The sequence below is a fragment of the Dipodomys merriami genome, unplaced genomic scaffold, assembly GCF_024711535.1.
Source record: "Dipodomys merriami isolate MVZ:Mamm:240054 unplaced genomic scaffold, mDipMer1.0.p SCAF_8, whole genome shotgun sequence".
Classification (NCBI taxonomy): Eukaryota; Metazoa; Chordata; class Mammalia; order Rodentia; family Heteromyidae; genus Dipodomys; species Dipodomys merriami.
In genome coordinates, this window is record NW_027206401.1 from 13509002 (window position 1) to 13532740 (window position 23739).

At 35.0% G+C, this 23739-nt stretch overlaps 1 protein-coding gene across 8 annotated transcripts in view; it reads right to left on the reverse strand.

Annotated features, from left to right (window-relative positions):
* Stxbp5 (syntaxin binding protein 5) overlaps positions 1-23739 on the reverse strand; it is a 108091-nt gene that overhangs the window by 55246 nt on the left and 29106 nt on the right. For all 8 annotated transcript variants that reach the window (XM_070010491.1, XM_070010493.1, XM_070010490.1 and 5 more), the window contains exons 5-8: positions 20798-20932; positions 18627-18690; positions 14860-14943; positions 6211-6334 (exon numbers count right to left, since the gene is read on the reverse strand). In XM_070010491.1, the coding sequence (XP_069866592.1) occupies positions 6211-6334; positions 14860-14943; positions 18627-18690; positions 20798-20932 (407 nt within the window). The remainder of the gene's footprint in view (positions 1-6210; positions 6335-14859; positions 14944-18626; positions 18691-20797; positions 20933-23739) is intronic.

The window sequence follows — 23739 nt, forward strand, 5'->3', positions numbered from 1 at the left end:
AAGTATTGAAGCAAATCACCAGCTATTAAATCATTAAAACAACAGAACTAGAGCTATACCAGGGGACCTGAAGGGGCTTTCTTAAAATATAGTGGACCCAGAAGAGTAGGATGAAAAAAAATTCTCTAATTTTATAAAACAATGATCATAAAAACAAATCTCATGTTTACATATGTGTATATTAATACATACTAATTTTAGAAATCTATACATTTTGAAAGAACATCTATAAGTTCTGCCCTAACTTACACTGGTAGGTCCCAGGAGAAGAGACTGTATTATGATGTAACTTACATGTGATGATATATTTGTGTGTGTGTGTATGTGTGTGTGTGCATGTATGTATGTAAAAAACAAGCCTTTTAAGTTAAGACGTGTCTTTAGTTTTAAGTTTATAAGATTTTTCCCACCCAAATCACATGCCATTCTTTTCAGTTGCTCATATTTATTTTATGGTTTTGTTATATTTAATTAATTTCTGATTAATATTTTGCACAGAGAATGTATCTCTGCTCTAATTAATAAACTAGAATGTATCTCTGCTCTAATTAATAAACTAGCTATCACTTGAGTAGGACTTTAAAGTCTGCAGTATAACTGTGGACAATAAAAGGAACACATTGACAAACATAGTCTGAGTTCTTACACGATTATCCTGTTACCAGCACTATTTATGGAACCATCATTGTTTCTCTATTGATATGAAATGTGACCTTTATTATGTGAATTTTTAAAAATAAATTAATGTCCATAAACCATGATGGAACATCTAATCTTGTCTTGATATAAGATTATTGCTTCTCCTTCTTATAAGAAATGATAGTAAAGTGGAATCTTGAACCTTTGGTAGACCAATTTTTAAGAACCAAGAAGTAGGGAAGGTAGAACCAGATCAAAGAATTAGAAACAAAGCCAATGGGGCACAGGAAGGGGCCACAGAGGAGGACTGCATGGTTGACATGGAAGGGAGAAATCAGGAAAAAAAAAGAAAGATACAGGAAAGGGAAGCTTAAATCTGAAAAGCTGTCTCCTGTTTTTCAAGAAACAATGAATTTCAATCTTTTTCCATCTGTTAAGAGACAATAGAACTTTTAGTAAAGAATTTTCCTTCCTCTTTCATGCACAACTCTAATGGAAGTGCTAATGTGGTATAATTCAAAATTACAGATCCCAGTTTTATATTTATCTTCAAAATTATTTTGTTATATGAATTATTTTATAAGGTAAATCAATTATTCAGATATTCAGATATCAATTATTCAGGTATATAAGTATTCTGTCCTTTAACTTATTTCAGTATTCAATTTCAGTATTCAATACAGTCTTTCAGAGGCTGGAACAATTTCTAAAGGAAGTCACAGGATGGTATATATAAATAGATATTGCATAAAAACAGGTAAAGTATAAAATCCCTCTTATTCAACAGCCCTTCAGAAGGAATTGCTTGAACTCAGCTTAGGTGCTGTCCCTGAGCTTCTTTTGCTCAAAGCTAGTGCTCTACCACTTGAACCATAGCTCTGCTTCAGCTTTTTGGTGGTTAATTGGCGATAATTCACATATTTTCTTACCAAGGCTGATTTTGAACCTCACTCCTTAGTTCTCGGCATCCTGAGTACCAAGAATTACACATGCGAGCCACTGGTACACAGCTTGTCTCTTGTTCAATAGTCTTTTCACAGTGTTTGCATCGCGTTGTAGCATTCCTGGCTTACAATAAACTACAATAAACTGTTGATACCCTTTAAGTTAGTTTTTCTTTTTTTCTCCCTGCAAGTATTTTAAATAGAATATTCTCCTTATCTGTATAAATAATTTTTTTTTGTCAGTCATGGGGCCTGAACTCTGGGCCAGGGCACTGTCCCTCAGCTCTTCAGCTTTACCACTTGAGCCACAGCACCACTTCTGGCTTTTTCTGCTTATGTGGTGCTGAGAATCGAACCCGGGCCTCATGCAAGCAAGGTAAGCATGCTACCACTGCATCATCTTCCCAGCCCCCTTGATGTTTTTACAGTGATGATCCTTTATTAATTGTACTTAGAACCAGTAAGTTCTTTTGATGTGCATATTCTGATATTCTTTTCCAACTTCAGTGTTTCAAATGTTATTGATTACTGGTTGATACAAGTTATTCATCTGAAATGTTACACTAATTATTTTCTAACTAGAACTAATAAAGCTATTAGTGATGATTTTATACAGCACATCTAAAGAACATTTAGAGAAGCACCAGATTTCACCACTAGATGTCATCTTACTTCTTCATACTTTGCTACTTCAAGAACAAGTCCCTTTAAATTGCCATGACAAATCACTGAGAACATCTTACTAATGATAAAACTTGGCTTAACAAATCACATAAGCCTCTACGCCACATCTGCTTTCTTAATGATGTTTACCATTACTGTTTTCCTATTGTTTTTCAGTATTCAGGTATACTGAACTGCTCAAAATCCTGCTGACACAAATTCCAGAATTTCATTCAAGCACATCCTCTCTTCCTATTTCCAGTCATAATTGAAATTGCCATATGCTATTAATGCCATGGCTTCCTATCTAGCCATCCTCTTTTGCTTAAGGTCATCTGATACACCACTATTAGCCTTTTTGAGATACAATTTTTGAGATATAATTTTTCACAGCCAACTCATTTACTAGATGTCCAACATAAAGTGGACATTGTGTGTGTGTGTGTTAACGCATATGCACACACACGAACCAGTCCTAGTGCTTGAACTCAGGACTAAACTTCTTTTGCTCAAGGCTAGCACTCTACCACTTGAACCAGAGTACTACTTCTTGCTTTTTTCGGGGGATAGGGTAGTTTATTGGAGATAAGAGTCTCAAGGACTTCCTGCCTGGGCTTGCTTCAAACAGTGATCCTCAGATCTCAGCCTCCTTGAGTAGCTAGGATTACAGGTGTGAGCCATGGGTGCCTGGATGAAGTTCACACTTTTGTTGTTGTTGTTGTTTTGTTTTTGTCAATTGTGGGGCCTGAACTCGGCCTGGACGCTGTCCCTCAGCTCTTCAGCTCAAGGGTAGCGCTGTACCACTTAGCCACAGGGCCACTTCTAGTTATTTCTGCTTATGTGGTGCTGAGGAATCGAACCAAGGACTTCTTGCATGCAGGGCAAGCACTCTATCACTATTTTTTAGCATACTCTGATAAATAATCTTGCCTCTGGTACATGGCTCTGCTTTCATTTCTTGTTACTTGCCCAAAAGAAATTTAAATTCTATTATTCACTACTACTAGTTTCCCTTAAACACCCTTAAAAATTTTTTTTATTGTGAAAATACCATACGGAGGGGTTACAATTACATGAGCAAGGTAATGAGTTCCTTATCAAGCATGGTTGCCTCCTCCTTTGTTTCCCCTTCCCATCCCTTCCCATCTCCCCCCCACCCCCACCTCGCCAAAGTTGTGAAGTTTGTTTTTCTTTTTTTTTTTTTTTGGGTCCAGTCGTGGGGCCTGAACTCTGGGCCTGGGTGCTGTCCCTCAGCTCTTCAGCTAAAGGCTAGCGCTCTACCACTTGAGCCACAGCGCCACTTCCAGCTTTTTTCTTATGTGGTGCTGAGGAATCGAACCCAGGGCCTCAGGCATGCAAGGCAAGCGCTCTACCACTGAGCCACCTTCCCAGCCCCTAAAGTTTGGTTTTCAACATAACGACTTGTACATTGTTGCAATGGGTCCACCTGTATCCCTATTTAAACAATTTGGTTTTGCCCTTCCCCTCCACAAATTATACCAACATCAAATACAATGAAAGCAGGGATTATACCGTGGAGGAGGGACATACAAGCAATAAAGAAATCATCTTATAAATATGTTAGAAACAATAACATGAAAGAAAACACATTTGAATACTTGTTTTAACTACATCTTTATGCCTTTTTGTAGCTTTTCACCAAAATCCCCTTCTGAGTTTTTCTAAAGCACCATGCTCCTTTAAGACTTAACTCTGATTTCCTGAATTTGTGAAGTATTCCTATATGCTTCACCTGAATCCACAGCTACTACTTCTCTACTTCAATATCATAATATGCTTGCCTGTATCACTGCAATATTTTCAGTTAATAGATCATTTTCAGTAAATCTGAGCTCTGAGCTCTTCAAGGACAATGTATTTCCAGCATTTAATCTCTGGTCCAGAAGTGTCATGAAGTACTCAATGAATGTCTGTGGAATGATGAAAGATTCATTTGAAAAATGAAGATTATTAATAAAACTCTCTTGTGCTTTTAATTTTGCCATTTACAATCGAGGATGAATTTTCTAACTAATATAGCTGGTACACTGCATTTATGTTCTCAAAATAGAGCAATTATCCAATACAGCAACCACCAGTTGCATGTGATTATTGAGTACTCAAAGTGTGTCTGGAAATGTAACAGAAAAATACATACTGAATTTTAAAGAATATAAAAATGTGAAATATTTCAAGTTTATATGTTTGACTACAGGATGAAATAATTTTGCACATCTGGGGTTAAATAAATTTTACTATTAAAATTAATGTATCAGATTCATTTTACTGTCCTTACTATGGCTCAGAGTCGACTTAAAATTACACATGTGGTTCACATTATATTCTCACTGGACAGTGATTTTTATACAAAAATAAAATGAAAACTGCAACACCAGATTGCTGATGTTAATAATGCTAGTCTGAAGTGAAAAAGAGTGTACTTTGCTTAGTGAGGTTGGAGATAGATTTAATTTATAGCTGGGGATTAGCATGCCTGTATAGCTGGGATTTGACTCTTGGCCAGTAGGTTTATGATGTATGTTGAAGGTCAAACTCCCCTGGGTAAACTTCCATGCACTGACTGGATAGACTGAATTAGTCACTTAATGTGTGTCACTGGGAGTTTCTACAGGAGCTCCTCAGAAGCCAGAGACTGGTGGTGGCAGCTGAAGACAACACAATCCCACCCAAGGGGAGTTTGCATGTGATATGTTTTAGAATACTGTCCTGAATTTTCTTTCTTTTACCCTTAAGTGAAAGCCTTATTTAAGTATGTGTATCCAGTAAGTCTTTTCATAGGCATCCTTTTATTTTTATGCTTCAGGTAAATCTCAGAAGCACACAAACATAATTCTTCATGCTTCATCTTATTTTAAATTGGCTTGCACTTAGGCAAAGTTTTCATTTTTTTCAGTGACCCTTAATCTAATGCCTACCACAATTATTCCCTCCTAAATAACAAACACTTATCTGTCATAGGAAAGAAATGGCCAAAAGACAAAAGCAGAACTTACCATCTATTTACCACAAAAATACAGAATCCATAGACAATCATAATAAATGACTTGAGAGAGTCAATGAACAAAGGGGAATTCAACTAAATTTGCACATTCAAAAAACATGATAGCCGGGTGCCAGTGGCTCACGCCTGTAATCCTAGCTACTCAGGAATCTGAGATCTGAGGATCGTGGTTCAAAGCCAGCCCTGGTAGAAAAGTCTATGAGACTCATTTCCAATAAACCACCAGAAAACCGGAAGTGGTGCTGCGGCTCAAGTGGTAGAGCACTCTCCTTGAGCTGAAGAGCTGAGGGACAGAGCCCAGGCTGAGTTCAAGCCCCAATGATTAGGATTAGAGATATGAGCCACCAGTGGCCAGCAACTGTTATAATATTGTTGAGGAGTAAAGGAGATGTTTGCTTAGTAAGTATAAAGGGATGTAAGATTTTTTAAAAAGCTTTATATTGGTAAATAATTTTTTTCGGTCCTGGGGCTTGAACTCTGGGCCTTGGCGCTGTCCCTCAGCTCTTCAGTTCAAGGAGAGCCCTCTACCATTTGAACCACCGAGCCACTTCTGGTTTTCTGGTGGTTAACTGAAGGTAAGAGTCTCATGGACTTTTGTGCCTGGGCTGCCTTTGAACTGAGATCCTCTGATATCAGCCTCCTGAGTAGCTAGGATTATAGGCATGAGCTACTGGCACCTGGCTTCACTTCTGGCTTTTTGATGATTAGTTGGAGATATGAATCTCATGGACTTTCCTGCTTGACTTGGCTTAAAACTGTGATCCTCAGCTCTCAGTCCCCTGAGTAGCTAGGATTGTAGGCACCAATTACTAGTGCCCAGTTACATTCCTTATGTTACTTATTTATTCATTAAAACCACAGAGGCAAATCTAAATGCAAACCTAAACAGAACAGCCTCTAGTCTCTGACAATTTAGATACATTTGCAATGGAAGATTCTTACCATGTGGAGTGATTGTCTGCACAGGCTTGGTAGGTGACCTCACATTCCATATGGTCAAAGTGCCATCTGAATGACTGCAAATAAACTGCTTTCCTTCATGGTGCCAAGCCACAGAGTGAATAGCCTACAGAAGAAGGGGAAAGATTCCATCACTACACTACTCAATAATTGTTTAATTATTAATTGTTAAATGTGGTATTTCCTAAGCTAAAGTCAGCATTAACTTTACATTCTATCATCTAAAGGAGATTTTATTTCATAATGACACTATTTTAAATCCTTTTAACTATCTGTCTCCTTAAGCCAATACAAGGACAGAACAATGATACAGTAGCACTGACAAGTTCAGGAAAACAAAATGCATTCTTAACAGATTTTTTCATAGTAAATCATACCTAAATATAAACCACCAGGCTATTACAGCCAATATCCCATTGGGAACAAAAAAATTAGATGCACTGACAGATAAGAAAAACAGAAAATTGTAACACTTCTGAGCTAACTGAAGAAAAACAATCTGAAAAATACTTTTAAAAAATATGATTAGAGCTGAGCGCCAGTGGCTCACACCTGTAATCCTAGCTACTCAGGAGGCTGAGATCTGAGGATCACAATTCAAAGCCAGCCTGGGCAGGAAAGTCCGTGAGACTCTTATCTCCAGTAAAACACCAGAATACCAGAAGTGATGCTGTGGCTCAAGCAGTAGAGCACTCGCCTTGAGCTGAAGAGCACAGGGATAGCGCCCAAGCCAGAGTTCAAGCCATACAACCGACAAAAAAAAAATTATATATATATAATATGTATATTATATATATATATATATATATAGAGAGAGAGAGAGAGAGAGAGAGAGAGAGAGAGAGAGAGAGAGAGATTGAGCGAGATTAGAAAAGCCGGAAGTGGAGCTGTGGCTCAAGTGGTAGGGCACTAGCCTTGAGCTGAAGAACAGTGCCCAGGCCCAAGTTTCAGCCCCCACAACTGACAAAATACAAATACAAATAAATAAAAATATGATTAACATGTATTATCCTTTTATTTTTTCTCTAATATTTTCTGTCTTTCAAATTTCATTTTTATAAATCACTATTCCTATTGGGTACTAGTGTTCCACTGTAATCCTAGATACTAAGAAGGCTTTCATGGGGAAGATGGCTGTCAGTGGAGAGCTGGGGCAGAAGAGTCCACCAAACTCCATTTCTAAGTTGACCAGCAAAAAGCAGGACTAGAGGCATGGCTCAAATAGGAAAAGTGCCAGTCAATAAAGCAAGCCTCAGTACTGTAGAAGCAAATCTCAGTACTATAAAAGAAGAAAAAAGAAAAACCAGGCGTTGGTGGCTCATGCTTATAATCCAGACTACTTAGGAAGCTGAGATCTGGAGGATCATGGCTCAAAGCCAGCCCAGGCAGAAAGTCTGTAAGACTCTTATCTCTAACAAACCATTCAGAAAAAGCTGGCTCAAGTAGTAGGCACTAGCCCTGAACAAGAATAAGTTTAGGGACAGTGCCCAGGCCCTTAGTTCAAGCCCAAGCAAAAAAAAAATAAAAATAGAAAATAGTAAAGGAAAAAAAAAAGCACTATGCTTTTGAATTACTACTTTTTAAGCCACAATGATGCTTTTCATTGCTAACAGTTACCTGACTTGAAAAGAGGCTGTGCTACTGAACTACAACAGCTGCAGAACACAGCACACAAACTATGCAACTAAAAGTCTCAAGAGTGCTCTAGAAGGGCTGGAGGTGTGGCTCAACTGGGAGAGCAGCAGCCCAGTAAATGTGAAGGTCTAAGTTTAAACTCCAATACCGTAAAAGGAAAAAAAAATTTATATTATAAAGTTCTATACACAAAGTCAACATTTTCTATCAGTCCACGCAATGTCTAGTTATTTGGGTTGTATATTTATACATTTAAGCTAAATGTTATAAAACATTTGATATGAAGCCGACAAAAACTTTCAAATGATGATGGGCACAGCAAATTAGGTGGACCTCAGAATTCCATTATTTAATATAATGCTTTCAAAGTATAACTGATGAAACTGTAAACAGCATCTTAAAAATAATAAACTGACTAGCAATGTACATATGACACTAAAAACACAACCTAATAACAAATAATCCTTTAGTATCCCTTATAGGTGAGCTTGTTTCCACAAAATATGAAAAGAGATAAGCTACAAACAAATGATTTCTTATTCTTGAGAGAAGGAAGCAAAAATTTACATGACCAAAGTGAGAATCATAAAACTCACTAATAAAATGTGTCACTAATCATAGGCAAGGTGAGTTAAAAGCAAAACTCAAAAATTTAAAGATATGAAATATAAAATAGAAAACAAATTTGGTTACAGAAATTTTATGTTGGTTGGAATATTTGTTTTCTAAATATAGGATACAAAATATTTAGGCAATTGAGGTTATCTGATTAAAAAAATTTGAAAACTTCCGACAAAAAAAAATTTTTTGAAAAAAAAATTTGAAAACTGTTAGATGACAGTCAGTCATACCTGAAATGCCAGCTACTCAGAATGCTGAATGTGGCAGGATTACAGTTTAAAGCCAGGTTGGGCAGAAAAGTTTGTAAGACCCTAGTTCAAAATTAACCAGCAAACACAGGTGAATGAATGAAAGAAAACATATAGAAAAGAGAAATAAAAAGGTAGAATGGATGGAAAACAAAAGAAATACAGTGAGAGAAAGTAAGTTTTGGAAGAAGAAGATGAATTCAGAATACAGAAAAAAATTTAAAGAGGGGGGAGAGACAATGGTAGAGCTACTGGCATAATCCTCAGAAATAATATATACATAATCCTAAAATTTCCTTAAAAGATGCAATGCTGACAAATGTTGTGATTATGAAAGAATTTATTAGCGAGTTAATAGGTTAAGAGTCTGACATTAGTGAAAAATTTCTGACATTAGTGAAAAAATTGGTGACAAAGGTGGAAACAACTTAAAATCAAAAGTACACACACACACACACATACACATACACACACACACACATTTCTTGGTTCTGAGAACTAAACTCAGAACTCATGTGCAAATGTTTTATCACTTGATTCATACATTCAGTCCTTTCTGTGCTTTTTTAGTTTGTTTTACATATAGGTTCTCATACTTTTTCTTGAGCTGGCCTCAAGAACAGTCTTCCATGCATCTTGGCTTACATGAGTGTCAACTAAGTCTGGCATGGATGATAAATTTCTCAAAAATAACAGCAGCTTTTAGGTTTCTTTAAAAGTAGTACATTTAACGATGTTGTGCTATTCTTATGAAAGAGGGCATATTAGAGAATAATTTTCTAGAAACCCAAAACATACTAGCTATTGAGCTGCTTTATGTAAGCTGAATATGTTCTATGTATTACTAGAATTCTTTTGCAGGAAAAGCTCTACAGAGCCTTACCTCAGCTACTCTTACGTTACATATACTGAGTAACAATTATAGAATTTTAGAATTGTAACCAAAATCATTCTCACCTATATAATTTGGTATTCTACTTTAGAAATTACCTATTATTACTTTCAGCCCTTAGAAAAATGACAATAAAATAATGAAAGATGATTATAATATACTTTGATTTTGACTTGTAATATTTGCAAATAAATGGAAAGGATAAACACTATAGATTATTCTCAGCTTATCAAGTAAAGTACATACATAGCACTAAGTGAATTATTTTTCATATATATGAGTAACATATTAAATTACACAGCTTCTGGGGCTGGGAAGGTGGCTCAGTGGTAGAGCGCTTGCCTTGCATGCCTGAGGCCCTGGGTTCGATTCCTCAGCACCACATAAGCAAAAAGAAAAAAGCCAGAAGTGGCGCTGTGGCTCAAGTGGTAGAGCGCTAGCCTTGAGCTAAAGAGCTGAGGGACAGCGCCCAGGCCCAGAGTTCAGGCCCCACGACCGGACCCAAAAACAAAAACAAAACATAAATTACACAGCTTCTGCCTTAGCATTTTTATTTGTGAACTTTTCAATATTAGTTTCACTATAGAAGGAAGATGATATTATTGTTGCATACTGAATAAGGAAAATTCTTGAATTATACATTTTGTAAAGTAATTGATAACAATGACTATATATTGGCCATTTCAATGATTTACTGTTGTTCCCCTCTATCTCTAAAAATTTTAAGGTTTAAGCTGAAAACATGATTATTTCCATTAAAAATAAAACCCAAATGGAAATTTTACAGATATTTTAGAAATCAATCTTTCTTTCAAATATGCTTTTCTTTTCAGGGAAGGAAAAGAATTAAAATTGGCAGAAAATAATATTATCTTAAAAGCATGAGTCTAAATACAGAAGAAAAAAATACAGAAGAAAGAGATTTAAAAGAGTGTTCCCATTAATACTTTAGCAGCTATTGATTATAATACTATAAATACTGTAAGCTACAAACACATTATTTTACCTTTTTTTTTTAACAAGCCTAAAGATCTTTTATTTGCAGGAGGTGCTTCACTTCTGTGTGTGTGAGAGAGAGAAAGATAGAGGGGGAAGGGAGAGGGAGGGAGAGAGAGTAGAGTTTGTGCTTCACTTGTTGGTTCTTTTGGTCACAGTTTTAACCATTTGTTTTTTTAAAACATCTTGAAGTACAAATGTACAGAGGTAGTAAAATACAAACTATTTTAAATGCATATTTAGCCAGAAATATTTTTCAACCTTCTCAATCTACTGGAAAAAACAAGATGAAATTAAAATAAGTATTTATGGTCTTCAAATATCAGTAATATTTTATTTCTTTTCTGCCATCAGTGATTACTACAAGAAAATAGATGTTTTAATACTAGTTATGGGCTGAAAGGAACAGATTATCTACTAGTAAGATAAAAAAATTGAAATATATTTTCTACATATAAAATATCATGTAAAATATAAAAAACAGTATCTAACTACACTCAAAGATTATCATTTTTTTTTGACAAAACCAAGGAAGAGCAGTTTGCCAGCTGGACAAGTACAATAGTTGCAAAGTTATGTCAATTATTTCCAACCTATAATATTATAGAATTGCTCAAAATATATATATGTATATATATATATTTTTTTGTTGTTGTTGTTGTTGGTGGTGGTGGTGGTGGTGGTGGTCGTGGGGCTTGAACTCTGGTCTTGAGCACTGTTCCTCAGCTCTTCAGCTCAAGTCTAGCGCTCTACCAATTGAGCTACAGCACCACTTCCGGTTTTCTGGTGGTTTATTGGAGATAAGAGTTTCATGGACTTTCCTGCCTGGGGTGACTTTGAACCTCGATCCTCCTGAGTAGCTAGGATTACAGGCGTGAGTCACCAGCACCTGGCTTCAAAGTATTTCTTTTAGCATAAGCTTTTATACTTTCCAGGAATTTGACAACTTATGATTCATTTATTTCTTTTAAAATGCTGAATTTACTGGCATTAAGTGTTACCTACAGTCATGCATTAATGCATCAAGAAGTCTATCATCATCCAGTTTCTTCACTGACTTCAGTGACTACAGTGTGCTTGCGCAAGCAAGCCAAGACAGTTATTACGGCATCAGCTTACATGACCCATCACTGCATTTCCTCATTAGTTCCTCTCTATTTCTGTAGCAAACAGTGATAACTTCTTTTTCATGGCTGGCATCACTAATTTATGTCCTTGCTTTTCTTACCACTTTGACTGTAGGTTTATGAATTTTAATGATCATCACAAAATCCAACTTATTTTCTTAATTTTCTTTACTGTTATCTATTTTATAAGTTTTGCTCTTTATTTCAGTTCAACAGCTTATTCTGAATTTAATTTCCTCTATCTTCTAGTTTTTTGTGGTATATGCTGGAGCCACTGATTTGCAATTTTTCTTGTTTTCTAATATAAGCATTCAATGCTATAGTGGACCCTTTAGTGGCAACCCACATACCTAAATGTAATATTTTTCTAGTTCAAAGTAGTTGCTATGTTCTCTGTGTTTCTTCTTTGACCTTTAGAAGTATGTGTTTCACTTTCTGGAGTACTTTGAAAATTTTCTATCTCTTCTTTATTAATTGATATCTAATTTAATTCTAACACAGTAAAAGAACCTATTTAAATACTTTTAAAGTTGCTGAGATTAACTCAGGGCACTGAATATGAACTGTCCCATGAGACTTCCATGTATAGTTATACTGCTGTTGAGTAACAACTTTGATACATACTACTGATATAACCCTTTCAGCTATTTTTGATTAGTGCTAATATTAATTATTTTATCTTTTCCACCATAGCTTTATCTTTAAAAGTGGATTTCTTATAGACAGATAGTATCTACTGAGGATATGTAATTTATAAATATGATGGTTGATATAATGACATTTAAATTGTTCTGTTTTGGTCCCTACTTCTTCAATCTATTGATGATGGCTTTTTCTTCTGCTGCTTTGCTTTGGGTATTTAAAAAAAAAAATCTTTCCCCTTTTGCTTCATCTTTTGGAATTGCTGCTATTGTTACTCTAGGACTTGCACTGCAGTCTTCATTTTAATATATTTTGCCTTCACATATTATTATAGTGCTTCACACCAGTATGATAATCTTATAACAGTATTCTCTTTTGCTTTTTAGGCAATTGCCCATATTTTAATTCTATATATTATAAGCTCTTATCATACATTTTATTACTTGAATAATAACCTCTTACAGAGACTCAAAAAACCAGAAAGGTTTTATATAGTCCCACATTATTATCATTTCTGATAACTTTCATTCATTCTTCTGAAGAGATCTAAATTTTTATCACTGAACTTCAACTTGAAGGGTGGCCATGTGGTAAATATCCATAATTCTAGCTGAGGAAGGAGAACCACATACATTTTTTTTAGTCTCCAAAAATAAATAAATAAATAAACAAAATTTAATCAATTATCTTGATTAGTGGTAAAGGAAAACTCTTTTTGATCAGGATTACTATGCTTATATTGCTGTAATTAATGCATCTTCTATTTGAGTTACCAAATTCTTTCAATGTGGAAGCATATTTTATCTTAAACGAATAGGTAAAACAATTTATATGCTTCCTAGCAACAATCTCTGTTATAACTGGACTAAAAACCTTACTACTGTTAAAATTATCGTTTCTAGATTCCATTTAACATTGAAAGAAGCCATAGTTCCATGACAAACTATCTTATTCTAAGTTTGATTGAGAATATACACAATTAGTAGGTATCTTATATTATATCACATAACAAGAAAGCTATTCAAAGCTGTCCTTTGAATGACTCAGGAGTTGACTTAGAGGAGGTTCACCAATGGGAGATTAGACAATTTTAAAGTAAGGAAGCAACTTTAGTGGACTAATGTATATCAAGTGTAGTTAAATCATTGAGTACCCAGTAAAACTAAAATTAAGAATACATTGTTACCTCAGAAACTACTAGTGAATAATCTGAAGTGAATGCACTTGAGTATCCTGTATCTGATTTTCAGATTCTGGAATACCTGTGTAGGTTTTTCCCATGGAACATTCTTAATCCCAAAATAAAAAATAATCCCAAACTTTTAGAATAGTTACCAAAGTTTCAGATTTCAGAGCTTTTTCAATTTCAAATTTTCAGATTACTGTACTGAATGAAAGAATCAAGCATTTGTCCTGCTTTTGTTTCTGAACTGCATTACTGACTAGCCAAAGTACAAACACAAAGCATATAATAGGGTTTCCCTTCACTAAAGTGTCCCAGATACAGACAAGGAGTGATAAAATATATTCTGCAACTACTACGCTTAAAAGATCAGGTCTTGAGCACCACTGGCTGCCAGTGTCAGTAATGGCTGAAAAAAGGTTCCTTTTGTCAGAAGAGTATAAGCAGCATCTTGAAGTAGTATTCTTATAAATGAAAAATAAACATTTATCTCATTGAGCCTTGGTGAACTATCCAATTTATAGACAATATGAGGAAGAAAGATACTAGAGACAGAAATATTCAGCATCTAAGAGACCCTGTCTTCAATAAATATGTAACCAAAAAGGAGTAAGGCAAGGCAGGGAAGCAAGGAGTAAGGAAAAGGCTTCAGATTAAGATTTACTGATCAGAGATTTTATTTAGCTCTTAAAGTAAGCAACTATAAATATCTACAGAATACTCTCAGTTCTATAAAAGAGAAAATATATTTACGAATCTGTTATCTGTTTTCAAATGCACAGAATCTCTCAGGAAAAACAGAGTCTGGAAACCTAACACTTATAAGGAAATTAGATGAACAAATGTGAGGGATCAGAGAGGACTATGACTATATTAATGGGAGCAAAAACACTGAAAATACTTTAGTGCAATTACAAAACCTATGTAACTAAGTTAAAAGCAACCCTAAACTCAACTAAACCTAAACTGAAATTGAAAATTAAGTTCTTAGAGAATGTACTTTGAGGGCTGGGAACGTGGCTCAGTGGTAGAGCGCTTGCCTTGCATGCATGAGGCCCTGGGTTCGATTCCTCAGCACCACATAAGCACAAAGAAAAAAGCTGGAAATGGCGCTGTGGCTCCAGGGGTAGAGCTCTAGCTAGCCTTGAGCTGAAGAGCTGAGGGACAGCGCCCAGGCCCAGAGTTCAGGCTCCACGACCAGACCCCCCCCCCCAAAAAAAAAAAAAGAAAGAAAAAGAGAATGTACTTTGAATTAGAGAAATGACAAGATCTTTTATTAGCTCTTACCTCATCATATGTATATCTGTAGTCTGCTTTCTTTGACTTGAGGTCCCATAAGACTACTGTTCCAGATTCAAAGCCAATCAAAAGCTGTAATAAAAGAAAAGTGCACATTACCTAGGAATAATATAACTATTATACAAAATGTGTACTTGATAACAATAACTCTAACTCTTATTCCTATGCTTTAAGCATAAAATTATAACTAATTTTATAGATGAAAAATGGTAGCATTTCATTGCATACTTACATGCCTTTGATATTCAGGGACTCAAAATATAATTGATATTTAAAAACTAAAATAGTACTATTTTGAAGGCTTAAATATTGGGAGCCTAAGGCAAGAAAACCTTGACTTGGGCACCAGCCAAGGCTACGGAGTGAGACCCTGTCTCAAAAAAGCAAGAGCTAAAGAATTCAGTGGTAGAACCCCTGTGTAACATGCAGAAGGTCCTAAATTTAATCCTCAGCACTTGAGGTTTTTTTTTTTTTTTTTTAAAAAGCAGCATCAGTGGGTACTGTATATGGATACAGCTGTCTACAGTATCAATAATCAATTTGTATTAGAGAAAAAATATCACAATGGTAAAATGAAAGAAGTCAGTGTGCATAGTACATATCCAACATGTGAAAGACAGAATATCTAATTTGTCATTGGTAAAATTGGGAGTTCTAATTAAAAATCTGTTGAAAAATTTAAACAGACAAGGAAAATACCTATATAACATGGAGTATAAAACTGTAAAGAAAAATGAAATTATGTCATTTACAGTAAAGCAGATGAAAATGAATATCATGTTGAGCAAGGTATGCCAAACTAATTATCTCAATGTTTTCATTTAGTTGTGGAATAAACACACAGACAGACAGACAGACAGACAGACACACACACACACACACACACACACACACACACAAAATGAATATAACTGTGGAAGTGTTTATGGAAACAAAAGGAAGAAAGAAGAAATAGAATGTTGGAAGGTAAATAATATCAAAAACATTGTGTATATGTATGAAAATGGCATAGAGAACCTATTGAAAACTACTGAACAAGGCGTTAGGGGAAACCAATTGTTCTCTGTGTAAAACTACGTGTAATAATCTTAAAAAGAGACTTGTATTACTACAATAGCACAGGGCTTGATGCATAAATTCACTAAATGGTAATTATTACTATTTTAAGCCATTTTCTACTAATGTCCAATCTTTCTTAGCTAGGATATTTGCTTCATGTAGGGATAGGCACACATGAGGTTAGCTTTGAAGGACATGTTCTCTTACCTTGTATCATATTCATACTTTTTCCCTAAGTAAATGCTGTACATATGAGAAAAGTGTCAAACCATCCACCAAAGTTACAGTGAAAAATGTCAGAGATCTTTGGAAATACTTTTCTATAAGAAATTGATGACTAGAAAATATATTTAACATCATAATATTTCAAAAATGTTTCAATGAGAATAACTCATAGAACTGAGTATATAAAGCTAGGTTAAAAAATGAGGATGACAGTTATAAATAATTTATTCATTACATAAATCAAGTATATGCTGAATAATACTATTTTATTAGTACATTGGATACTATGGAACATACAGACTTGCATAAAAGCTATCTCTGTGCTAAGAGTCAAGTTCAGAGAAACAGATATGTACACATTTCTCAAAAAGGCAATAAATAAAAAAATGCAAGATGAAACTTGCATGACTAAAGTACTAATCAATGAAAAAGTGAGAGAAAATACTTTCTGTCAGGAATGTGAGGAAAGACATACAGAACTTTTTAATCTGGAGTAGTACATGTGCTGAGAGACCCTGGTGAGAAAGAACTGCAAATGCATAGAAGCAAAAAATAATAGTTCAAACTGAGAAACAACTATTTGCGTCAGCATACCACTTGGTTAAAGAAGTTCTCAAAGATAAGGACACACAGCTTCATCCTAAGAAAATTTCATTTAAGCTGTGAAATGGTGAAGACCAATAGGAAAGTTCTCATGAAGGCAACTTTTAAGATTGAAATGACAAGTGATTAAAGATTAAGATTGAAATCTAGAAGTGTCTGGATGTAGGAGCCCTACAGCCCTATGGGGACTGTGATGGAAGAGATCTGACTGTGAATCATGCCAAAGAAGATCTGATTAGTGTTTGGATACCAGTGGAAAACCCTGATTGTGTGTTTGAGTGTTTGGCCTTCTGCAGTCGTCAGGTCAGAAGACAGGAAAAGTCTCTATGTTTACTTATTTCTGTGATTCTTGGCATCCTAGCTCTGTCACTGAAACTGCCTACTTCAGTACTTCCTGATTTCTTGTTATCTACCTCTTGGTAAGTGCCCAGAACTCCCTTAAGGAAGCCCAGGGACAATCTGAGGCTACAAAAATAGAGGTTGGTGAGACATCTTCGGGGTTTAATCATGTCTACTGATTAACCCATGGTGGTGTTGATTATTAATTTTAATAATAAAACTATTAAATATGAGATATAACTGCAGAGGCATTTCTTCATCCGTTGCTCAGAAATCTGCTGGTTGGAACCAGCACTTGAACTATGGTGGTCATTAGGAGGCTGACCAGAGAAAGGATAGTCGCTGGCAGATGTATAGAAATGTCTTGGTAAGCAATCCCAAGTGGGAGGGATGTTTTCATGCTCTCACCATGCCTTCCTCTCAAAATGTCTAACTTAAAAAAAAAAATCTTCTATGAAAGAAAATGCAATGGGAATTCAGGTGAATGTATATATGCTTTATATAAAGTTGCTTTCAAGTCACATAGCTTCATGGTTATAAGTTAATTGCAAACAGCCCAGTGATCCTATTCTTTTCCAAGTGCCAACAAAGTATTAAATAATTTATAAGGTTGACCTCTCCCACTAATTGAAATGAAAACTTCAGATAAATCCCTTTACAAGATAAATCCCTTTACAAAATGAAGTATTGCTTCACTGATTTCTGCCAACAATAAGCTTTCGCGTACTTATTTTGATTAACATCATAATATTGCACAGGTAAGAAATATATCATTAGGAGAACTCCCTGAAAGACAGCTTGAATTACCACATGAAAGATTCACAAAAAATACAATTCATGATTTTAAACGTACTACTAAGCTTAAGCTAACAATAGCTAGATAGGTTTTACCCTACAAAAAACTGATATATATTTGAAAAAATCTTTAGGATCAGGCATGATGGCACACACCTGTATTCCCAACTACCTCAGAAGTGGAGATAAAGGATACCTGTGAGTCTGAGATGAGCTGAGGCAAAGTTAGCATGAGACCCTTATCTGAGAAACAAACTGAATGTAAAAGGACTGAAATGGGCTCAAGTGGGAGAATGCCTGCTTAAACCCCAGCACCACTAAAACAAACAAAACTTTCACTTTATTAACTAGGATTACTTATAAAGAAAACTCAAGAAAGATGAAATACAGTGGTAACTCTCACATATGATAACATTATTAAACATTGCTTACATAAATAAAATTAGAGGAAATAGTCTGAATAAGCTAAATCCTGACTAATAACTTATCGCTGTATTTATTAAAGTTTACTTATGCTTCTAGCATATTTTGTCCCTCCAATTACAAATCATTCTAATCTCTTCACTTGTTCTTTATAAGGAATAACAAGTCAACAAGTATATATGGTTGATATGCCAACTTTATTAGAAATTTCAGCTTTTTGTCTCAGGTGTAGTCCTAGGATTGTTTGAACATTAAAAATGAAATTATTATGCATTTAAGTAACAAATATTTACTTAGAAAAAAATTTCTACCTTCCCTTCATCCATTGGATTATCACTTATATGAACAACAGGTCCTGGGTGGGATTTAGATGACCTGAAAAAGAAATCATTAAGATTTTCTTTCTTTAAATTTTCAATACAGGTACACATTCACTACAGTAAAAATAATTTGTAACAGAAGAAACTATTTCAGTAAATAGTCATTTGCAGACATAGTTCTTAATATACATCAACATAGTAATTGGAAAAAAATCTATTTTTTATGTAGGAAAGATTCTTTTTTCTTTTTTTTTTTTTTTTGTCGGTCGTGGGGCTTGAACTCTGGGCCTGGGCGCTGTCCCTCAGCTCTTCAGCTCAAGGCTAGCGCTCTACCACTTGAGCTACAGCGCCACTTCCAGTTTTCTGGTGGTTTATTGGAGATAGGAGTCTCACAGTCTCTCCTGCCCGGGCTGGCTTTGAACCGCGATCCTCAGATCTCAGCCTCCTGAGTAGCTAGGATTACAGGCGTGAGCCACCAGCGCCCGGCTGTAGGAAAGATTCTTAAGTGTAATCAGCACAGCAAATCTATTTTCACTGTAAAATTCTTAAAATTAATATCTTTAAATAATTCAGCATTTAAGATATCAGCATCTTACTTTACTAGCCTTCAATTGGGATATCTCACCCAACTATACAGTTCATAATTCTTAATTCACTATCTTAAAAATTAGGAATGTCACTTATACCTTTGCAGGGAAAAAGAGTCACAGATAAGAACATTGCTGAAATAATATCCATATAGTAGCAAATACACATACTACTGTTCATAGTCTGTGCAGGCTAAAATCTCACTTCACTAGAATCATTGGTAAAACTATAGACATTTACAACAGCCTGACCCACTAGATGTTGTGGTCAACTCAGAAGCAAACTGAAAACCTACATTACCTAGGGACTGATAGATATGGTAATAAAATCCCCACCACAAGAAGGAAAATACTACTACAGCTATACCAATACACACATTAGAGAGTTCACAAAATTATTCTGTCAAAAGATGTGAAAACTGGAATAAAACAGAAAACTATTTGTTTAAAAATAAAAGTTAATATTTAAAAAGATCCTTGCCAATATCTCTAAACTTTCATTTTTATGCTTCAAGAACAGAACAAAAACTTCCAGAGCTGAGAGCTACTGGCTCATCCTTGTAATCCTAGATATTCAGGAAGCTGAGATCTAAGGATCACAGTTTGAAGCCAGCCCAGGCAAGAAAGTCTTTGAGACATTTATCTCGTATTAACCACCAAAAAACTGGAAGGAGAGCTGAAGTACTCCTCGTTTTGAGCAAAAGAGCTAAGTGTCAGTGTCCAAGCCCCAAGTGTCAGTGTCCAATCCCCCAATTCAAGCCTTAGTACTGGCACCAAACAACAGCAAAGTAGAACAAAACAAAAACACAAAATCAAAAGAAACAAACAAACAAAAAAAAAAACCCTTGCAGAAAGAGGTAAGGTATCAAAACATTTTAAGAAAGAGTGAAAAGTTAGCACTATAGATCCTTAGGATTTCATTTTTTGTTAATATGGTTTAAAAAATAACATTGTATCAAAATTAAATAAAATTAGTTTTAAAATTAATTCTGTAACATTTTAATTTTAGCAAATATATATTTACATACACATAATTTGTTAATTATTAAAACACACCAAAGAGTGTAGTGTATAACAGTACATATCTATAATACCAGCACTCAACAAACTGACACAGGTTTATAACTTTGAGTGTAGCTTGAGATTTACAGCAATGCACCCTATCTCAATAAAACTAAACAAACAAACCAAAAATTTAAAGGGTAGTTTTAGCTCAGTGTTTTCTAAACACTAGTGGAGACCCATTGTGGATCATATCCAACATTTAAAAGAAAGATAATTGGGAGATAAAGAAATAGAAAAAAAACTGAGCATTTCTTTATCTAACAAGAAGAAACTTAAGTTTTGTTTGGCATATATAATGGTGCCTACTTATCTGTATATATGAATAGAAAGCATGTAAATTTATAAAATACCATAATAGAACAATGATTACAAAAGACCAACAACTATGAGTTTAATATTAAGAATGTCTGATACATATTAATTCCATCTGATTTACCAGTAGACTGTTACATAATGTTATCACCAGATAAAGACTGTTACTTTCATAAATGATAATTTGCTCACACTCACAGTTCAATGGCTTTATTCCACATAATGACGTAACCCGAGAGTGTGAAGGACTCCACATTGACGATGTGAATATTACCTCGTTCAGTGCCCACATAGAGCCACTTACTCTGGAAAGGCAGATGGCAAAAGGTAACCCTGTGAGAAAAAGGACATCCCAAAAGGAAATTAGAAAAATGCCTTGTAAATTTTAATCACAGCATCGGAGGGGTAATCAGAATACAAGTAATTCAGGAAAGTCAAAAATCATATAGAACCATCAGATTTATATATCCAATGTGATTTAACATTTAATTATGCTAATTGAACTTAAAAGTCAAATTGACAGCCTCACAATAAACAGTGTGGTAGGATCGAAAGAGGATGAGTTCTGAAGTTAGAAGACATTTCAAATCTGGATATGTCACCTACTGTGTAAACATGGGCACATCACAAATATAACTTTAAGCCATAGCTATTACTCAGATTACCCTTGGTGAAAGCACACAAATAACACACAACAATAATAATGTGATTTGCTTTTCCCATTAACACACAAGTAATTATACAGAATTTTCAAGATGAAAATACCATGAAGTAAACACATATGTAACTTATGCTCTCATTCTTCTAAACAGATAATTACTTAAGTTTTATACATTTGGGGGGGGGGGGAGGGTCCGGTTGTGGGGCCTGCACTCTGGTCCTGGGTACTGTCCCTCAGCTCTTCAGCTCAAGGCTAGCGTGCTACCACTTGAGCCACGCCACTTCTGGCTGTCTTCTTTATGCTTATGTGGTGCTGAGGAATCAAAGCCAGGGCCTCATGCATGCAAGGCAAGCCCTCTACCACTGAGCCACCTTCCCAGCAGTTTTATACATTTATATTTTGAATGTTTTATATAATTACATATACCTTCTACAGGATTATACAAATTATGATCAGATTAGTTCAACAGGAAATCTATTACCGTATTTATGTTCTAAGCACTGTCCCTCAGCTCTTCAGCTCAAGGCTAACACTCTACCATTTGAGCTACAGCACTACTTCTGGTTTTCTGGTGGTTTATTCAAGATAAGAGTTTCACAGACTTTCCTGCCGGGGCTGGCTTTGAACCGTGATCTTCAGATCTCAGCCTCCTGAGTAGCTAGGATTACAGGTGTGAGCCACCAATGCCTGGCTTCAACTGTTGATTATTAAAAGCTAAGACTCCTACTTCCTAGATGCTGGGGTAACTAAGATTGAGAATGAGATTAGATTCACACTAATTGGATGTGCTAGAGATTTGTTAAATGCAATCAACACTGTCCTTCTGCTCCTTTTTGTTTTTACTGACAAGGATGTTCATCAAGGTGTAAGTAGTAAAAGAAATGCATGGCAACAGTGGAGACATACAGAGTTATTTATTCTCAGGTTGCTCCTGGGCCTCTCAGGTGATAAGAGGTAGTAAAGCAGCATTTCATACTTCCTAGATTCCAGACATGGGGTATAAGTTTAGCATTTTCCCAAACATTTTGTAAACATCCAGGTCTTTGTATTAAATACCTTTATGCTAATTACGCCTACACTGGTTTCTGTTCCTGTATCTGAACATTAACAGAGCAAAAAAGTGCATTTAATTCATGATGTAATTAAATTATGGTTTTTAGTGACTATTAACTGTCACCTTGAGATGAATCTTGTTAAAGTATTTACTTAATGATTTAAAGCTGAAAAAGGTTGAGAATTTTTCTTGTGATTGTACAGAAAGCTTTTTTCTGTACACTCTTTCTGCACTATACACTGTACCCTAAATATGTGACAAAGCTTTGAGATTTTATACTTTAGAACATGATAGATAAACTTTCACTGTTGTTTGTCAGTGTTTCAGTCAGGTCTTACAGGCTTTTAAACACTTTCAGTGATGCATCCTTTGATATTTAATCATTAAAATTTCACACAGACAATTTCATTATATTCATATCATACTTTCTATTGTTTGTCAATGGCTGTTTGCCATTTCATCTTCCCTAGACAATGACATCTATGTCGATCCAGAATTTATCACAATATTTGTATGGACAATAAACTTGTTCAAGAAGTAGAAGAACAGTATATATTCTTTGGTATACACTTAAATTAACCATACAGTTTATTGACTTGTTACAAATAAAAATTTACATCTGCATTAATGAGCATAAAAATATATTAAAGACAACACCATCAAGTTGAAACAACTTATAAATATGCTAAAATGATTTCCATTTTATGTGTAGCACCATATATCTTTTCTGATAATCTGTCACAATAACTTTAAAACAATCTTCATTCTATCAATAACTCAGAAGCATTAAAGTAAATATTTTACAAACTAAACTTTAGAGATCCTTAAAAGCTTTATACTTATAAAATAATAGTTTCACATTTATATTAATTTCAAGCTATTCTTTGATATGTACACATCAATATTTTTAATTGTTTAAAAATTTTAGATGTTATAGGAAAGCCACAGCATTACTCTTTCTCATGAAACAAAACAATGTTGGCCTTGTACCTCTGGATCACTCCTGTAATCCAAGCTACTCAGAAGGCTGAGATCTGAGAATCATGGTTTGAATTCAGCCTGGGCAGACAAATGTGAGAGACTCTTGTCTCCAACTAATCAGAAAAAAGTTAGAAGAGGTGTGACTTACATGACAGAGCCCCAGGCTTTAGTGAAAAAGCCAAGCAAGAGCATGAGGCCCTGACATCAAGTTCTAGTACTGGCACAATAAAAACAAAGAAACAAAAAAGTCCCAAACAACAAAACAAAAAATCCTAATGTAACATAAATTACTATCAAAGTAACAAAACATCAACAAGTGAAAACACTGAATATCAAACAGGAGTATAATATAGAAATAATAAATAACTTCTGAAGAAATTGTCCCTTTTTCATATTGCATTTCAGAAAACTCTTTTGTTAATGGCCTTGGGGAATGAAAACTCC